This window comes from Microtus oregoni, unplaced genomic scaffold (assembly GCF_018167655.1).
Source record: "Microtus oregoni isolate MIOR12 unplaced genomic scaffold, Mior012 000036F_ref0000092, whole genome shotgun sequence".
Classification (NCBI taxonomy): domain Eukaryota; kingdom Metazoa; phylum Chordata; class Mammalia; order Rodentia; family Cricetidae; genus Microtus; species Microtus oregoni.
The window spans coordinates 18,544,472-18,563,981 of NW_024543095.1; the positions used below are offsets into that span (position 1 = coordinate 18,544,472).

The 19,510-nt window shown below is 43.3% G+C and overlaps 1 protein-coding gene across 1 annotated transcript in view; it reads left to right on the forward strand.

The window, feature by feature from the left end:
* Positions 1 to 19,510, forward strand: part of Msh2 (mutS homolog 2) — a 56,925-nt gene that overhangs the window by 6,403 nt on the left and 31,012 nt on the right. The window contains exons 3-7 of the mRNA XM_041631085.1: positions 974 to 1,252; positions 3,425 to 3,571; positions 8,738 to 8,887; positions 9,862 to 9,995; positions 14,085 to 14,284. Coding sequence (XP_041487019.1) covers positions 974 to 1,252; positions 3,425 to 3,571; positions 8,738 to 8,887; positions 9,862 to 9,995; positions 14,085 to 14,284 — 910 coding nt within the window. The remainder of the gene's footprint in view (positions 1 to 973; positions 1,253 to 3,424; positions 3,572 to 8,737; positions 8,888 to 9,861; positions 9,996 to 14,084; positions 14,285 to 19,510) is intronic.

Genomic DNA, 19,510 nt, shown 5'->3' on the forward strand with positions numbered 1-19,510 from the left:
TTTTGTTTTTTCAAGACAGGGTTTCTCTGTGTAACAGCCAAGGCTGGCCCTTGAACTCAGAAATTAACCTGCCCCTGTCTCCTGAGTGCTGGGTTTAAAGGCTTGGGCCACCAACACTTGGCCTTGGCAGAATGGTTTTTAGATTTGTCTAAGTTACAAAAGCAACTTGGAGCCAGGCATGGTGTTGTGTGTTCAAGGTAGGACAGTTCATTATTCTCAGGCCAGGCTAAGCTTCAAGGGAAGCCCATCGAAAATGGTAACTTCAGCTGGGCATGGTGGCCTTTAATCCCAGCACTCAGGTGGCAGAGGCAGGTGGATCTCTAGGAGTTGGAAGCCAGCCTGGTCTGCAAAGTGAGTTTCAGCACAGCCAGGGCTGTTACCCAGAGAAACTTCCTCGAAAAACCACATACATGCGGGGGCTGGAGAAATGGCTCAGTGGTTAAGAGCACTGACTGCTCTTCCAGGGGACCCTGATTCAATTCCCAGCACCTACCTGGCAGCTCACAACTGTCTCTAACTCCAAGATCCAACACCCTCACACAGACATACATACAGGCAAAACACCAATAAAATAAAATTAAAAATTAAAAAAAAACACATACATACACATGTGAGTATGCACGCACACAAAGAAATTGAAGATATACAGACAAGCATGTTTTTTATGTTATTTATTTATTTGTGTATTTATTATGTATATAGTATTTTGCCTGTATGCCTACCCGCAGGCCAGAAGAAGGCACCAGATCCCATTATAGATGGTTATAGGCCACCATATGGTTGCTGGGAATTCAACTCAGGACCTCTGGAAGAGCAGCCAGTGCTCTTAACTGCTGAGCCATCTCTCCAGCCCCGACAAGCTTGTTTTTTTTTTTTTAAGAGAACAAAATTCATCAAGTTTAGATATTTTATTCACTAGCAAAAAATTTAAATATGTTCAAAATTTCTTAAAAATTGCTTTGATTTTTCTTAGGCTTCTCCTGGCAATCTTTCTCAGTTTGAAGACATTCTTTTTGGTAACAATGACATGTCATCGTCCATTGGCGTCGTGGGTGTTAAAATGTCCACAGTCGATGGTCAGAGACAGGTCGGAGTTGGGTATGTCGATTCCATCCAGAGGAAGCTGGGACTGTGTGAGTTCCCTGATAATGACCAGTTCTCCAACCTTGAGGCCCTTCTGATTCAGATTGGACCAAAGGAATGTGTTTTACCTGGAGGAGAGACTGCCGGCGACATGGGGAATCTGAGGCAGGTAAGGGAATCCAGTCTAGGAAAATCTTTAATATCCCTTACCCCATATAACTGAAGCCAGGATCTCTAGAATACTGGGTAAGTGCTCCGCTACTGAGCTGTGATTCCAGCTGATGAGGTTCATTTGTGGGGCAAGAAACTGCAAATTTTAATTTTGCAGAACCACATTTGATATTTAGCTTTGAGAGAAACTTGGAATCCTTAATGTCTTCAGGGCCAGTGTTTGGATAAGACTTGCTCTGCCTTAGATCTCTTTCCCCTCTCCCTTTCTGTCTTCACTTTAAGAAAATAATTATTACAGTAACTATTACTGTATTTAGCGTGGTTTATAAAGAGCATATAGTTTTTTAAGATATATTTATTTTGCATACTTCTGGGAATCTTGGCCAGGAACATGCTAAGCAGGTACTTACTGTAGCACTGAGCTGTATCAACCCAGACCTAGAGTTTTATTTAAACAATTTTTTAAAGATTTATTTATCATATATACAGTGTTCTGTCTATGTACGCCTGCAGGCCAAAAGAGGGCATCAGATCTCATTATAGATGGTTGTGAGCTGGCTTGTGGTTGCTGGGAATTGAACTCAAAACCTCTGGAAGAGCAGCTAGTGCTCATAACCTTTGAGCCATCTTTCCAGTCCCAATTTTTAAAGTCTTTTTGAGTCATGGTCTTAACATGATAGTCCAGGTTATCCTAGAACTCAGCCACCTGCCTCAGTATCCGGGTTCTGGGATTACAGGTAAAAGCTACCACATATGGCTTCTGATTTTTTTTTTTTTTAATCTTTATCAAAGTTTTGTTTGTGTCATTTGTGTGTGTGTATGTGTAGGTGTGTATGTAGTTTTTTACTATTTAGATTTGCTTAGGATAGTGTCTTGTATAGCCAAACCTAACATTGAACTTAAAAAAAGTTAGATTTTTTTTTTGTTTAGTTTTGTTTTTTTTGAGACAGTGTCTTAGGGTTTCTGTTGCTGTGAAGAGACCCCATGACCGTGGTAACTCTTACAAAGGAAAACATCAGAAGTTTAGTCCCTTGTCCTCATGGTGGGAAGCATGACGGCACCCAGCAGGCATGGCACGGGAGAGGTAGCTATAGAGGCAGTAGGAAGAGAGACACTGGGAGTGGCTTGCGCATTTGAAACCCCAAAACCCACTTCCAGTGATACACCTCTTCCAACAAGGCCAGTCCTCCTAATAGTGCCCTCCCTGGTGACCTAGCAACGTAGTCCTGGCTGTCCTGGAACTTGCTGTGTAGATCAGACTGGCCTCAAACTCACAGAGATCTAGCTGCTTCTGCCTCGTAAGTACAGGGATTAAAGCTGCACCACCATGCCCAGCTGAAAATTTATAGGTGCTTTACCTGAACACGTGCATATGCAGCACATGAACGCCTGATGCTCATGGATGTTAGAAGAAGGCTTTGGATTCTTGGAACTGGAGCTACAGGAGGTTCTGAACCACCATGTGGGTGCTGGAAATTAAACCTTGTTCCTGTGGGAGAGCACGCAGGGCTCTTAACCACTGAGCTATATCCCCAACCCTGGTAGATATTTTTTTTAAGGGGATGTTCTATCTACTAACTGTATAGTTCAGCCTGGCCTCCCTCCCAAGGGCTGTAGGCGTGTACTGCCTTGCTGACCTGATAACATCCACTGCCCTTGCAAATCCTGGGCATTGGTAAGGTTTCCAGCCTACCAGGCAAGTTCTCTAGTACTGAACTTATCCCTAGCATCTCTCAAAAAGGGTCTCAATCTGTTACTTGGGTTGTCGTCCCATTTGCTATCCTGCTTCAGCCTTTTAATTGCTAGAATTAAAGGTGTGCATCACCATAACAAGCAAGGAACTTTTTTGAAAGTTTTTCTTATAACTTTAAAGCTGAATTAATAATTCGTAGGTTTTTTTTTTTTTTTTTTTTTTTTTTTTGCTTTTCTTTCTTTCTTTGTAGCTCTGGCTAACCTGGAACTCTTTGTGAAGACTAGACAGGCATCTACCTCTGCCTCCAGAGTTTGTTCATAGATTTAAAAGATGTTCATAGGGACTTGTACAGTGAACAAAACTTGGTAGGTTCATAGTTGTTACTTCCTATTTGGTGATGTTATAATTTCCCTTTGCTCATTGATTTTTCTTTGCTCATTGATTTGCTCAGTGATTTGAAGTGTTTTCCATAAACAGGTTATTCAGAGAGGAGGGATTCTGATCACAGAAAGAAAGAGAGCCGACTTTTCCTCTAAAGACATATGCCAGGATCTCAACCGGTTATTAAAAGGCAAGAAAGGAGAGCAGATAAATAGCGCTGTCTTACCAGAGATGGAGAATCAGGTATGTGGGTTGTAAGCGTGAAGGTATTTGTAAATCATAACAGTAACATTTTAAAAGACTAATTCAGTCACTTTAAAAAATTGCCTTTATTTATTACATGTGTGGTTGCATGTGTTGTTTTTAACAGATTCTCAGTGGTTCAATTTTACCAATAAAGGCCTGGGAGCCAGATGCTGGGTGAAATCCCGCTAGCTCAGAGAGGCAGAGAAAGCACCCCGCTGACCTTCCTCCTCAGCCAGCGTCCCAGAAGCCTCCTGCCTTCTCCTAGGCAGTCTCAACAAGACCTCATAACTCCACTTTACTCTTTTGTGTTTCTTTTTCTTGATAATTCTGTGTTCACTTCCTGTCAACTGGTGCTTGCTCTGCGTCTTGACCTATGGTTGATTTTATTCCATCACTGGTTGCAGTATTCAAGCAGAAAGCTCTTGGATTAAAGGTGTGTGTTAAGGCTGAGCCACACCACAGTCTCGGGGTTCATGGTGTGACCACACATCCTGCAGCACGCGGGCTCGTGTATGTTCTCGTGCACACAGCAGCGTGCAGGTGGGCCTGCCGGGTTTGGCAGTGACTGCTTCTGCTGCTGAGCCGTCTTGGTGGCCCACGCTTGTCACACCCATCCAAACGGCACGTCGGTGATGCTCTTTATTTATGGACAATAAAGTTTGTGGGGAAACACAAGAAAATGGCCAGGAAATTTTTTTAGCATAACCTGATAATCTTATATTTAAGGATTTATTTTTTAATTTTTGTCTGTGTGGGGGTGTTGTGCTGCCCTTGGATGATAGACATGGAGTTCCAGTGGATGTGTACCATCTAATGTGGGTGCTGGGAACTGAACCTGGGTCCTCTGGAAGAGCAGCACAGGCTCTTCCTGCTGAGCATCTCTCCAGCCCCCTGTGGTCATACATGGCTCATCTCTGTGGAGTTTCTATATGGAAGGAGTCTACCATTGCATGTGCATGTGAGCCTGCTATGGAAGCCTGTGATCCCAGCAACTTGAAGGTGGGTCAGAAGTTTGTAGCAGATTTGAGGCAGGTCAGGTGATCTGAGACCGTGTTTCCAGAGAGAGAAGGGAAATTGTTAAGAAGCTGATTACTGTCACTTGAGTGGGAGACGGAGCCTAGTATCGTGTGTCTCAGCTGTGCTGTGCACCAGTTCTGGGGGTCCTTCATAAATCCCTCGGTCTTTTTAAGAGACAGTTTAGTGTTCTGTCAAATGAGGATAAATATGTCTGCATTGAAGGATTGTTGTTGGAAGTGTTTTTTCTTTGTTGTTTTGGTGGATTATTTTATTTTATTTTTTTACTTTTTTGTTGTTGTTTAAGTATTTATTTATTATGTATACAGTATATGCCTGCAGGCCAGAAGAGGGCACCGGACCTCATTACAGATGGTTGTGAGCCACCATGTGGTTGTCGGGAATTGAACTCAGGACCTTTGAAAGAGCCAGCAATGCTCTTAACCGCCGAGCCGTTTCTCCAGCCCCCTTTTTTGTTGAGACAGGGTTTCTCTGTGTATCCCTGGCTGTCCTCCTAGACCACACTGGTGTCAAGCTTAGTGATCTGCCTGCCTCCCGAGTGCTGGGACAGGACTAAAAGTGTGTGCCACCACCGCCTGGCTGTTTACTTTTTTTTCTTCTTAAAGATTTATTTTGTTATATATACAGTGTTCTGTCTGCTTGAATACTTGCAGGCCAGAAGAGGGCACCAGATCTCATTATAAATGGTTGTGAGCCATCATGTGTTAGTTGTGGTCAGGAGATGGAGGCAGTCTCAAATATAGACTGAGTTGAGTTGGAGGCCCTCGTTAGCTATAAGAAACTGCCTCAAAAAGGCAAAAAAAGAAAAAAACAAGGATGAGTGAAAATCTCAAGGGTTAGAAAACAGTCTTCCTTGCTGAGAATGAGAAACTTGTTGGGATTTTGGAGTTTTCTTTCTCTCCCTCTCCCTCCCCCTCTTCCTTCCTTCCTTCCTTCCTTCCTTTCTTTCTTTCTTTCTTTTTTTTTTTTAAATATTTATTTATTTATTTATTATGTATACAATATTCTGTCTGTGTGTATGCCTGCAGGCCAGAAGAGGGCACCAGACCCCATTACAGATGGTTGTGAGCCACCATGTGGTTGCTGGGAATTGAACTCAGGACCTTTGGAAGAGCAGGCAATGCTCTTAACCTCTGAGCCATCTCTCCAGCCCCCCCTTTCTTTCTTTCTTTCTTTCTTTCTTTCTTTCTTTCACCAGTGCTTGCTATATAACCCTTCCTACAAAGTGCCAGGAACACACTTTGTAGACCAGGTTGGCCTGGAACACTCATATTTATCTTCCTCCTGAGTGCTGGAACTAAAGGTATACGCCCCCTGCTTGTCAGTTTATATATATTTTGTTTGTTGTTTTTTGAAACAGGGTTTCTCTGTGTAGCCTTGGCTGTCCTGCACTCACTCTGTAGACCAGACTGGCTTCAGATTCACAGAAATCTGCCTTCGTCTAGGCTGGGATTAAAGGCATGTACCACCACCGCCTTGCCCCGTCAATATTTTCCTCTTTTATTTTTATTTATTCGTTTATTCACTCATGTATCTATTTATTTATCTAGTTAGTTTTTTGTTAATTTCTTTTGACTAGGTCCTAGTGCTTAGGAAGCTGAGGCAGGAAAGTTACTGATCATAACAAGCCTGGGCTACATAGTGTCCCTCTGTCTCATAACGAAAACAAAGACTATTGATGTGTGCTTCCTGGTGACATAGGGAAGTTTCTTTGGACAGCCTTGTTTGTTAATTAGTTTGACACAGGCCATTATCAGTATATAAAATGCATCAGTGTTTTGAGACAGGGTTTCATACAGGCTGGCCTTGAATTGGTGATATAGACAAGGTGGACTTTGAACTTTGATCTTGTCTTCATAGCCTGAGTCGTGGGTTTGTGAGTAGGGGCCACCATGTCTGGCTTGTCGGATATAGTTTATGTATTATTTGTGTGTGGTTGCATGAGTGTGGAGGTCGGAAGGCAACTTTCTTATAGTCCACAGAGACCTCAGTTCAGCAGCCTTGTGCTCCAAGTGGAATCGCTTACCAGTGAAACAGCTCGCTAGCCTTCAAGGGCAGTTTGAACCACTGTTTGGCATGATTTGATGTCTTCAACTTACTACTGTTTTAATTTTTTATTGTGTACCAGTAACATAGAATATAAATAATTTAAACTTGTTTAGTTCTTTATTTTTGTATAGTCTTGCACATTACAAGGCCCATATGATAATTTGTAACTGAAATTCTTACAGCTTGTTACTAACTAGGATCTATGACTCAGTATCATTAAGATTCTCTTATACTTCCCGTTAAGACTTCCTTACTATCTTCATCTGCATTAGCGGTCTATCCTGGTTCTGACTTCTGACAGCATAGATTAGTTTGCCTTTATTTGTTTATATAAATGATTTATAGGGCTATATTTTTATATCTTTCTTCCCCTATTTTGATTTTAGAGATAGGGTTTCTACTTCTATGTATACTAAAAATACTAAAATAAACAATGGTGTGGCTTATTTATAAATGAGTGTAAAATAACTAGGAGCAGTATTTTAGAAGTGTAGAAAGGCAGCCCAATGGCGGTGGTGGCTCATCCTTTAGGCCCATTTTAGGCTGGGGGGCATAGGTAGCTGTCTCTCTCTTTTTTTTTTTTTTGGTTTTTCGAGACAGGGTTTCTCCGTGGTTTTGGAGCCTGTCCTGGAACTAGCTCTTGTAGACCAGGCTGGTCTCGAACTCACAGAGATCCGCCTGCCTCTGCCTCCCGAGTGCTGGGATTAAAGGCGTGCGCCACCACCGCCCGGCAGTAGCTGTCTCTTGAGTTGGAAGCTAGCCTGAGCCACAGATTGAGTCCTAGGACAGCAGGGGCTACGCAGAGAAACACTGTCGTGGAAAAAGAACAAAGAAGCAGCAAAAAGGCGACATTAACAGGACTGAATACATGCCTTTATTTCTTCCAGACCAGAGAATTGGTGTTAAATTATATAAAGATTAAAAAATTTAAGTTTTGCAACCTGAAAATATTTACTTAATGAAGCTATATTAATTCAGTAAACTATACAAAGAAGGTAAGGGGACACACTTGTATGTTTATAGAATTGCATGCTAGCCAGTTCAGCTCCTCCAGCGGGAATTCCCAGCATGACCTCATCATTTGTGCGGAAGGACGCAGCAGTCCTTGTTTAGATAGACACCTTCATCTTCTCCAGCTTGAGCTGTTCTCCACTTCTCGGTGGTTGTCTTCTGCACTGGTGCATGCCTAGTTGTCTGCGTCTCAGACATACGTTACCTTCCTCGTTCACCAGCTGTTGGAGCTGAGCAGGGGCCATGACGACGCCTGGTGCAGCTTATTCTATGTGATTCTTGGTGGCCCTCTTCCATCAGACCTGGAGTCAGAGGGGCTCCCGTAGCCTCTTCTTTTTTACATCTTGCTGAAGCAGAGATTTGCGGGGGAAATAAAGGAAAAAAGAAAAAGAACAGCAAATTCTGCTATTCCCTAGAAGATCTGTTATGAAACAGTCTCTCTGGGGACGGATTCCTAACACTTGTCCATTGAAGATGTAAACCATCTTCCCTCTGGTTCCCCATTCCAAGAGACTGGGTTTTCCTACCTTTCCGAGACACAGTATCACTGTGTATCTTTGCCTGGCCTGGAACTCACAGTGTAGTCTAGGCTGGCTTCGAACTCACAGATCCCCCTGCCATTGCCTTTCAACTGCTGGAAATAAAGGCTGTACCATATTACCTGGCAAGTTTCACTTTAAACGTGCACATACATGTAAATATTAATTATTGGGTATGAATATGAGTGTGTGGTCCTTAGGGTGCCCAGCATGTATGTGAAGCTCAGAGGACAACCTCAGGAGTCCTCTTTCTGCTGTGGGTTTAGGGATCAAGCTGTGACCATGAGACCCGTGGAGCCGTCTCACCAGCATGAGAGACAAAGTTTCTCTTTGTATTCTAGATTTGCCCCAAATTCTCGATGTATTCCAGACTGGCCCCAAACTCTTGGTTTTCCTCTGTTGGTCTTTCGAGTACTAGAATTCCAGGCACATGCCTCCATGCCCAGTTAGTCTTACTTGGCTTTGGTTTTGCCTTCCTAGTCTCTAATCTTGGTGATGGAAGAATCTTTCATTTAATATTTATTTTTAGGTTGCAGTTTCATCATTATCTGCAGTAATCAAGTTTTTAGAACTCTTGTCAGATGATTCAAATTTTGGACAGTTTGAACTGACTACTTTTGACTTCAACCAATACATGAAATTGGACATGGCAGCAGTTAGAGCCCTCAATCTTTTCCAGGTAAAAAAGACAACATGGGTTAAAAATATTGAATAATTTAGCTGGGCGGTGGTGGCACAGGTCTTTAATCCCAGCACTCGGGAGGCAGAGGCAGGTTGTGAATTCTGTGAATTTGAGGCCAGCCTGGTCTACATAGCGAGTTCCAGCACAGCCAGAGATACACAGAAAAATCTTGTCTTAGGGAAGAAAAAAAACAAGAAACTGAGTAATTTTTTAAAAAAGTTCCCTTTCACAAATAATGATCTATGTAAGGAATTTGTATTCTGTAGCATTATTATAGTTAAACTAGATAGTTTTTTTAAAAAATATTTATTTATTATGTGTACAATATTCTGTCTGTGTATATGCCTGCAGGCCAGAAGAGGGCACCAGACCCCATTACAGATGGTTGTGAGCCACCATGTGGTTGCTGGGAATTGAACTCAGGACCTTTGGAAGAGCAGGCAATGCTCTTAACCTCTGAGCCATCTCTCCAGCCCCCAAACTAGATAGTTTTTTAAAAAAATATTTATTTATTATATATAGTGTTCTGCAGGTATGCCTGCCTGCAGGCCAGAAGAGGGCACCAGATCTCATTACAGATAGTTATGAGCACCATGTTGGTGCTGGGAATTGAACTCAGGACCTCTGGAAGAGTGGCCAGTGCTTTTGACCTCTGAACCATCTCTCCAGCCCCCTTAAGTTGTTTGTAATTATTCAGACAATATGTGTAGACTGTCCTGGTTGTTCGGGTGACTCTGTGTTAACACAGGGCCTTACAGTCCTGTTCTGAGTCCGTTTAGACACTGTAGTCACTGTGAGTCAGCTGAGGGTGAAATGTGTGTCTGCAAATGCAGATGCACAGGTTTCGCCTTAGAGGAACTATTGTGGGCAGTTCCTAGTTTATATTTGGAGAGCAGTGCTCACTATTCCAGTTCTGTTTCATGGCAAGATAAAGTCTTTGCTGATGGTTTTTTCTTTTCGTGTGTTACTAGGGTTCTGTTGAAGATACCACTGGCTCTCAGTCTCTGGCTGCATTACTGAATAAATGCAAAACTGCTCAAGGGCAAAGATTGGTTAACCAGTGGATTAAACAGCCTCTCATGGACAAGAACAGAATAGAAGAGAGGTATAGCATTTAGTGTGCGCTTCTCCTGCCTTTGTGCAATTCACTGTTGACCCTGTATGATAATGCCACGCATTCTGATAGACAGTTTGCACTCAGTGTATTTCTTTTTTTTTTTAAAATGATTTATTTACTTATTATGTATACAATATTCTCAGTATTCTGTCTGCATGTATGCCTACAGGCCAGAAGAGGGAACCAGATCTCATTACAGATGGTTGAGAGCCACCATGTGGTTGCTTGGAATTGAACTCAGGACCTTTGGAAGAACAGGCAATGTTCTTAACCGCTGAGCTATCTCTCCAGCCCCCACTCAGTGTATTTCTTGTTTTGTTGTGTTGTGGGTCCTGAACTGACCTTGAACTCATATTTAGTTGAGGATGAATTTTAACCTTTAAAAACATTTTAATTATATGTAGTGTGTGTGTGTGTGTGTTTGAGGGGTGCTTACAGGGTGTGGAACATACATCTGTAGAGTCCATTCTCCTTCCACCTTAATGTAGATTCCAGGGTTCTAACTCAGATACAGTTAGGTTTCTCAGTGAGGGTCGTCATCCCAGCCATCCTGGCCCTCATCTCCCAGGCACTGGTGTAGGTGGTGCTGGGGGTGGAAGCTGAACTGGAAACTCAATCCAGGGTGTTGTACTGAGCTCTATCCCTAGCCCAGCCAACCTTTCTTCGAGGAAGATGAGATACCACTTAAGGCTCCGGAGTGGTCACTGATGGAGCAGGGCAGCAGGACAAGGACTCCGGAGCCTTGTTTCTCCCAGCAGCCCCAAGCAGGTGCAGAGGTGGGGTTTATGAGCACAAAGGTCACAAACAGTGGTCAGACGTTAACAACTGGGGACTTTCCTTGTGTTTCCCATTGTTGTCAGCTGACACACAGTGCAATCCTTTTGGTCTGACCAGCCTTCTGTTGTTAGGAACAGCCTGATGTTTCTGAAAAACTAAGGACTGTTTCTATGGTCTGGGGAGGAGGTTGATCAGCTCTCCTACAGCTTGGGAACTTGAACTTGATTTCACCCTATAGATAGAATAGAATCTGAAGTCAAAACGATAGTACTTAGGCCAAGGTACTTTGGCCTGCTCTCTTCACCCTGAAAATTGACTTCAGGTCTTTTCTTCTGGATGAGCCTTCCACTGCCACAGACTTGCTGTGTTTAGATTTATCTAGTTTATGGGTATGAATGTTTTGTCTGTGTACCACACGTGTGCCTGGTGCCTGTGGAGGTCAGAAGAGGCATCAGATCCTCTGGGACTGGAGTTACAGATGGTTTTGAGCTGCCATGTGGGTGCTGGGAATCCACCTGGGTTTTCTTTAAGAGCAGCCAAGTGCTTTTAACTGTTGATCTAACTCTCTAGCCTTTACTAGTTTAAAAGAAATGATAGAATACTGTTGATTTTTGAGACATTATGTAGGCCTAGCTGGACTGGAACTGGATATGTAGACCAGGCTGGCCTTGAACTCCTTAGAGATTATCTTACCTCTGTCTCCACAGAGAGCTGACATCAAAGGTATGCCCTATCACAACCAACCTTGTTTTTTTTTTTTTTTTTTGTTTTTTTTTTTTAAGACAGGCAGGGTTTCTCTGTGTAACCCTGACTGTCCTGGAACTATGTAGACCAGGCTGATCTCAAACTTACAGAGATCTGCCTGCCTCTTGCCTCCCTAGTGCTGTGTTTAAAGCATGGGTCACCTACCGCCTGGTGATGACGCTACTTCTTAATAAGCTTATTTGACATAAACCATCAGCTTATGCAAGACCTCCTGGTCCCTACTTTCCTAATTTTTTCCTATTTTTTTTTTATCACTGATGTTCCTCTGTGGGACCCTGTCACTGATCCAGGTTCTATCTGAGTGTATGCACATCATGTATGTGTGAGCTCCTGAGGCCATCAGAAGAGGGGTGTTGGATCCTGAAACAGGTTATACGCAGTTGGACTCCCAAAATAACCACACAGAAACTCTATTAATTAAATCACTGCTTGGCCCATTAGCTTTGGTTTCTTATTGGCTAACTCTTCCATGTTACATTTCCATTAATCTGTGTATCACCATTGGCTGTGCCTTACCGGCAAGGTTCTATACATTGTCTGTCTCTGGCTGGGCTACATGGCTTCTCTTTGATTCCACCTCCTTTCTCCCAGCATTCAGTTTAGTTTTCCCTACCTAGTTCTGCTCTATCCTATCACAGGCCCAAAACAGCTTCTTTGTTAACCAGTGGTATTCACAGCATACAGAGGGGAATTCCGTATTAGTGAGCTGGTACTTGGGTACTAGGAATCAAAGCTGCTTTCTCTGGAAGAGTAGCCAGGGCTCTTGGCCGTTCTGTCATTTCTCCAGATTCCAGGAAACCATATGTTGAGTTGGTGAAAGGCTCAGGTGGTTGCTCCCAAGCCTGGTGACCTGGTTCATCCAAGGGAGAAAGCTGACTCTTGAACTTTGTCCTTTTACCTCCGTGTGTGCTGTACATGTATAAGTACACACACACAGATAAGTGTAATAATTTTAAAAAAAACATGTTTTATGATTAATTTCCAAAGAGTTCTGTTGGAATCTTAGGGATTAACTGACCCTAAAAATTTATTGTGCATTCCCATTAAATTGTGATCTAATATAATATCTAAATTTTGTGCAGCTGAGAGATTGAATTCAGTATGACTGATAGCTATACTCTGTTAATGCCAGTGGTAGCTTTGATATGTCTAAATTTGTGATTTTTAAAGTGACATTGTCAAGGAGACAGAAGTCTCTCCCTTTTTACTGTTATCTAGAAATGTAAACTGACACTGTAATTACTTCTGAAGTGGTTTACTGAACAGCTTCTGAAACCAGCAATTCATCCTGGGCCAGACGGAAGGAGCTTTGCAATTGCTGTGTGCTAGTGCGCTGGTTTTGCTTTGAGGCAGGTGTCATGTAACTCACTTTGTTAGGCAGGGATAGCCTTTACCTTCTAGGCATTTTGAGATGGCTTACCGTGCTTCTCTTAGGTTAGTTTTGTAGACATTCTCCCTCCTCTTCTCTTCTTCTTCCCCACCCCATTCTCTCTCACTGTTTTTCTCTCCTCTCCTGTCTGTTCCCCCACCCCCACAGGGTTTTTGTTGTTGTTTTTGTTTTTTTTTTTTTTGTTTTTTTGGTGTGTGTGTGTGTGTGTGTGTGTGTGTGTGTGTGTGTGTAGCCCTGGCTGTCCTGGAACTCACACTTAGACCAGGATGGCCTTGAACTCACAGAGATCTACCTGGCTCTACCTCCACAGTGCTGGGATTAAAGGCGTGTGTCACACCACCCAGCTTTCTTCATTTTTCAAAGCTACTTCTTTTCTTTTTTCCTTTTTTAAGTTAGCCACAGTGAGACCCATATGTAGTGCTAGTGTGCTGATTTTTGCCTTGAGCCTCCCTCCCTCCCTTTCTTTCTTTCTTTGTTTTCTTTTTCTTTTTTCTTTCTTTCTTTTTTTCTTTTTTTTTTTTTTGGTTTTTCGAGACAGGGTTTCTCTGTGGTGGCTTTGGAGCCTGTCCTGGAACTAGCTCTGTAGACCAGGCTGGTCTGGTCTCGAACTCACAGAGATCCGCCTGCCTCTGCCTCCCGAGTGCTGGGATTAAAGGCGCTCTCTTTGTTTTCTTTTCTTTCTCTCTCTCTCTCTTTTTAAAATTATTTTAACTTTATGTGAGGGTGTCAGGTCCCCCAGAACTGGAGTTACAGATAGTTATGAGCTGCCATGTGGGTGCTGGGAATTGAACCCAAGTCCTCTGGAACAATAGCCAGTGCTCTTAACTTCTGGTAACCACTGAACCATCTCTCTCCAACCCCATGGCTCGCTCTATCTATTTATCTATCTATTATATATCTTTATATATATTTAAAATGCATATATATGTGTGGTTTTTTTTTAATGAGTGTGCGTGTGTGTGTGTGTGTGTGTGTGTGTATGTGTGTGTGTTTGGCATACTCCTGGAAGTCAGAGAACAACTTGGGCATCAGTTCCCTCCACCATGCGGATTCCCTGGTGTTTGAACTCAGGAACTCAAGCTTGGTGGCAAGTGCCTACCTATTGAGCCGTCTTACTTTTTACTCTAATATTTTTTTTTTTCCAGATTAAATTTAGTGGAAGCTTTTGTAGAAGATTCAGAACTGAGGCAGACCTTACAGGAGGATTTACTTCGTCGATTTCCAGATCTTAACCGACTTGCCAAGAAATTTCAGAGACAAGCAGCAAACTTACAAGACTGTTACCGAATATATCAGGGTGTGAACCAGCTCCCCAGTGTCCTACAGGCTCTGAAGAAATACCAAGGTAATGACAACTTTGCTTTTCTTAGCTCTTGCTTTTTTTTTTTTTTAATTATTTATTTTACTTTATGTGCATTGGTGTTTCACCTGCATGTGTGTCTGTGTGAGGGTGTCAGGTCCTCTGGAACTGGACACAGACGGTTGTGAGCTGCCATGTGGATGCTGGGAATTGAACCCAGGTCCTCTGGAACTGGACACAGACGGTTGTGAGCTGCCGTGTGGATGCTGGGAATTGAACCCAGGTCCTCTGGAACTGGATACAGACGGTTGTGAGCTGCCATGTGGATGCTGGGAATTGAACCCAGGTCCTCTGGAAGAGCAGTCAGTGCTCTTAACCGCTGAGCTATCTCTCTAGCCACAACTCTTGTTTTATTTATTTATTTATTTTTTAGATTTTTTTCTTTTCCTCAACCCTGTTTTACTTCACTCTCGCATGCTGGGCAGATGTACTGTTCTTTATGAAAGGCAGGTCTAGTGCCCCCTCTGATGATGAGCTTCTCATAGGTTTGCATTGAGCTGTACGTTATGGCAGAAGCCGGAAGTCTTGAGATAATTTGAAATGTCTGCTAGTTAGCATTCTGTGTGTGTATATTGCAATACTGGGGGGTTAGACATGACACTGGCCTTTTTTTTTTTTTTTTTTTTTTTTTTGGTTTTTCGAGACAGGGTTTCTCTGTGGTTTTGGAGCCTGTCCTGGAACTAGCTCTTGTAGACCAGGCTGGTCTCGAACTCACAGACATCCACCTGCCTCTGCCTCCCAAGTGCTGGGATTAAAGGCGTGCGCCACCACCGCCCGGCCTGACACTGGCCTTTTTGAAATGAATGTTCACCAAGACTGGTGGCTCAGTCCTGTATCGCAGCTACTGTGTAGCTTAGGCAGGAGAATAAATAGCAACTCCAACACCTACCTAGGTTACAGAGTAAGTTCAAAATCAGCCAGGGCATTTCAGTGAGATTCCTGCAGCTAAACAAACAGACAGTCCAGGACTCGGGAAGAGGAGGCAGGCACATCTCTGTAAGTTTGAGGCAAACCTGTTCTACATAGCAACCTGGCCAGCCGGGGTTGTCCAGCGAGACCCTGTCTCGTAAAAAACAACCACCTAAATAAGCAGAAAGTAGGCCAGGCATGGTGTGCAAGCCTTTAGATCCAGCACTCAAGAGGCAGGTGGATTTCTGAGTTTGAGACCAGCCTGGACTAGCCACAGAAGAAGACCCTATCTCCAAGAAAAGGAGGTAAAATATAGCCTGGGATGTGGTTCAGTGGTCAAGCACTTGCCTAACACACACAGTTTCTAGTACTTTGACCCAGTTAAAGAGCAATGTTATGTTACTGGGTTTATTATTACTAATGGGTTAGTCTCATGGTAGCAGACGGTTAGATAGTGCCGTTGCTGGACTCATAGGACAGTGTGTACAGTTGTAGCTGGCTATAGGAGAAGGGAACAGCCCAGCAGGAACGCGAGCTATCAGGGTGTATATCTTGCTCTTTGGAGCCACAGAGCACAAGGTGGAGTCCTATGCGGACTGTTAAGATGTTTTCTGGGGGCAAAGGGATGTGGCTCAATTGTAGAGTGCTTGCCTAGCTTGCACAAAACCTTGGGCTCAGTCCTCAGCAGTGCGGAAGGAGAGGTGTGGAGGCACACTCCCAGAAGTAAGCGAAGGCCACCTTCAGCTGCTGAGAGTTTGAGCCTAGTCTGGGCTAGAGTTCTTGTCTCAAAGCCAAACAAACATTTATTTATTGTCCAGGGAGCATTTTCCTGTTTGATAACTAAACGCCACAACAGGGCTACTCTGAAATTCTACCACTTTGTATGTTTACGTTTGTGTGTTTATTATAGTTAGGCTTTAACAAGCACACTTGAGCCTTAACAAAAGGAGCAGACAAATTGGGCTCTGCCAGAACCTGTGTTCCTAGTTCCTCCGAATGCTAGGTTGGAGGACTAACTTGGGTTTGAGACCAGCCTGGCCATTCAGCAAAACCCTATCTCAACAGCAAGCCAACAGGCTGATTTAAGACTTGGTAGAATTAACTCCCAGTGCATATCCCGTTACAGGACAAAGGGTCTCAGTATTCTCACAGTTGAGGTTAGAGTGAAGTTCTTAGCTAGATATGGTGGCGTAAGCTTATTAGCCAGTCCCCGAGAAGTAGAATCAGGAAGACCAGGAATTTTGTGTGATTCTTGACTATTAGTGAGTGAAGGGACCCGCGTACTTCGGGGTTCTCCTCATTGGACCCTGGGTTAGGCCCGGACTACACCCAAATATAAAGAGATCCTTTTTAAGCAAGGCAGAGAGACAAGGTGACTGAGTCAGAATCCAGCAAATAGCTTTGCAAGTGTTAATTTTAAGAGGGAAAGAGTGGCCGGGCCGTGGTGGCACATGCCTTTAATCCCAGCACTCGGGAGGCAGAGGCAGGTGGATCTCTGTGAGTTCGAGACCAGCCTGGTCTACAGAGCTAGTTCCAGGACAGGCTCCAAAGCCACAGAGAAACCCTGTCTCGAAAAATCAAAAAAAAAAAAAAAAAAAAAAAAAAGGGAAAGAGTGGAATGAGCTGAGATGGGCTGATAAGTCTTGATGGGGGATTTAAACTAGGGTAGTCAAATGGGGATCTTTGATTGGTGAACTTTGGTGATCCATCTTAGGAATGAGTCAGGCATAAGAAAGGGGCCAAATAAGGGGATAGACCTTGGTGACTAGCTTTAGGGATATATCTAAGGGTTTAGCAAGGGAAAGGGGAGGGGGAAGGATAAGGCCTGTCCACAGGCCAGGACCTGCTGGAGCCCTTAATGTGAGTTCAAGGTCAGCGTAGATTGCACAGCACCCTGTCTCAAAAAAAAGTTACTAACGTAAACAAATAGAATATTAGTGAGTAAAGTCAACTGACTTGACAAGTGTGTGTGTGTTCGCGTTGTGTGGTTTATGGATGTAAACACAGTGTATGCACCCATGCATACATGTGGCCAGAGCAACATGTCAGGTGTTTTCTGTGCTCTCTGTCTTCCTGCCTGGGAACAGGGTTTCTCTCTGAGTCAGATACTTGCCTTTCTAATGGGGTTGACTGGCCCGTGAGGTGAGCTCTGGGGACCTGCGCTACTGCTCAGTGAGGTCATAGGCAGGCGCAGGCATGCCTTACTCTTTATTTGGGTGCTAGCATTTGAGCTTAACTCCCATGAATTAAATAGAACAAGAGTCCTTACCTGTAGCTTTTACCTTGAAATGAATGTAAGTTGCTTCAGCATCAATTTCAGTTTCTAGAGTGTTATTAAATCTCTAATATGTAAAGCATTTTAAGTTTCAACCAAACATCAACAGCTCTGAGAACTATTAAAACAAACCCCTCGGGGGCTCAGTAGTGGAGGGTTTGTGTGCCTGACTGGGTTTGAGTCCCAGTATTATGAAGTAGATCTTTAGTATTATGGAAAGATTTGGTTCTTTTCCAGATAGATTTAAATTCAGATTCATGATGACAAAATACACATTAAATTTTTTTATCTTACTTTTAGAAACTTAAAATAGTTCTTGGGACCAGGCAGTAAGGGACCAGGCAGTAATGGCGCAAGCCTTTAATCCCAGCACTCTGGAGGCAGAGGCAGAGGCAGGTGGATCTCTGAGTTCGAGGCTAGCCTGGTCTACAGAGCGAGTTCCGGGACAAGCTCCAAGCCACAGAGAAATTCCGTCTCAAAAAATCAAAATCAACTAGATCATCAAACAATATAAGGTGATTGACAGGCATTAGGGATGCAATATGACTATGGAGATAGGCTCTCTAAACAATAAAGTCAGCTATTTTGGACTCTTTTTTTTTTATGTGTTTCTCACGTTATAAAGTAAACAAATATCCTTTTGTTTTCTGACAACTCAGCCCATACTTTTTAAACCATTCAGTTACCTAGTTTATTTGTTTTGGTCTTTTTGAGACAGGGTCTCATGTACCCTGGCTGGGTTGGCACTTGCTGTGTAGACCAGGCTGACCTCAGACTCGCAGAGATGCCCTGCCTCTGCCTCCTGAGTGCTGAGATAAAAGGCTGCTGTCCGTCTCTCTGTGTGAACTAGCACTTTAAAATTTTCCCATTTGCTGTTATCTTCTTTTCTTTTTCTTTCTTTTTTTTTATTCTGAGACAGGGTTTCTCTACGTATCCCTGGCCCTTTTGGAAATCAAGCTGTAGACCAGGCTGACCTCGAACTCAGAGATCCATTTTCCTCTGCTTCCTGAGTGCTGGTATTAAATGCCTGTACCACCCCTGCCTGGCTACATTTGCCCTGTTTTCAAAAACAGATCCTAAGGCTGGGCGTGTGGCGCACACTTTTAGTTCCAGCCCTTGGGAGGCGGAGGCAGGTGGATCTGAGTTTTAGGCCAGCCTGGTGTACAGAGTGAGTTCTAAGACGGTCAATACTATGTAGAGAGATTCTGTCTCAAAAGATAAACAAAACCGAAGCTAAATCAATACAAAGTCTGTGTCTTTTTGATACCAGTCTCTCTTTCTCTTCCTGTTTGAGTTTCTGAAAGCCTGCACTGGTTTTCATCTTTTCTTCACCCATGTGCGTAATTCTGTCCTAGAACACGGGACCAGGCTGGCATTTGCTGAGTTAGATGTTTGCTGCTAAGTCTGGCAAGCAGATGCAGCCTCAGCTGGTAGACTCTCTGCTGCTGTCTTGTTCTGTTGTGCTCCTGGTTTCTTGTTCTGTGGGTAATTCTATCCCCGTTAGTTTTGAAAAGTTGAGCACAGTTTCTTAGTTTCACAGAGAAAACCAAACAGACTAATTTGTAATAAAAGAATAAAACAAGTGTAATATTTTTAGAGCAAAGTTATGATTTTAAAATATATTAGCATATATTATTTCTAGAAATTACATATAACTTGTCATCTTGTGATTTCAGTTTTGATTAATTCTAGGCTCAACTGTCAGGCTAGAAAAAAAGCCTTGAAAGTAATGTCTATTCCCAGACAGCAGGGGGCAGCAACGGTATGGAAAGTAGATTTGTGGGATTAAAGTTTTCTCTGTGAGAAATAGGCACTTGCTGATTTATTTGGAGGTTCTAGCAGGGTGATACAGCTGCTCAACACCCTTGACAAAAGAGCACCTCGCTCTTGGGGAAGGTGGCTGCATAGCTTTAGTTGGGGTCCCATGGAGCGTTAGGGAAGGAATGACACCTGTCTTCGTTATTGTCCTGTTTCTGTGAAGAGACCGTGACCACAGCAACTCTTATAAAGGGGAGTGTTCAATTGGG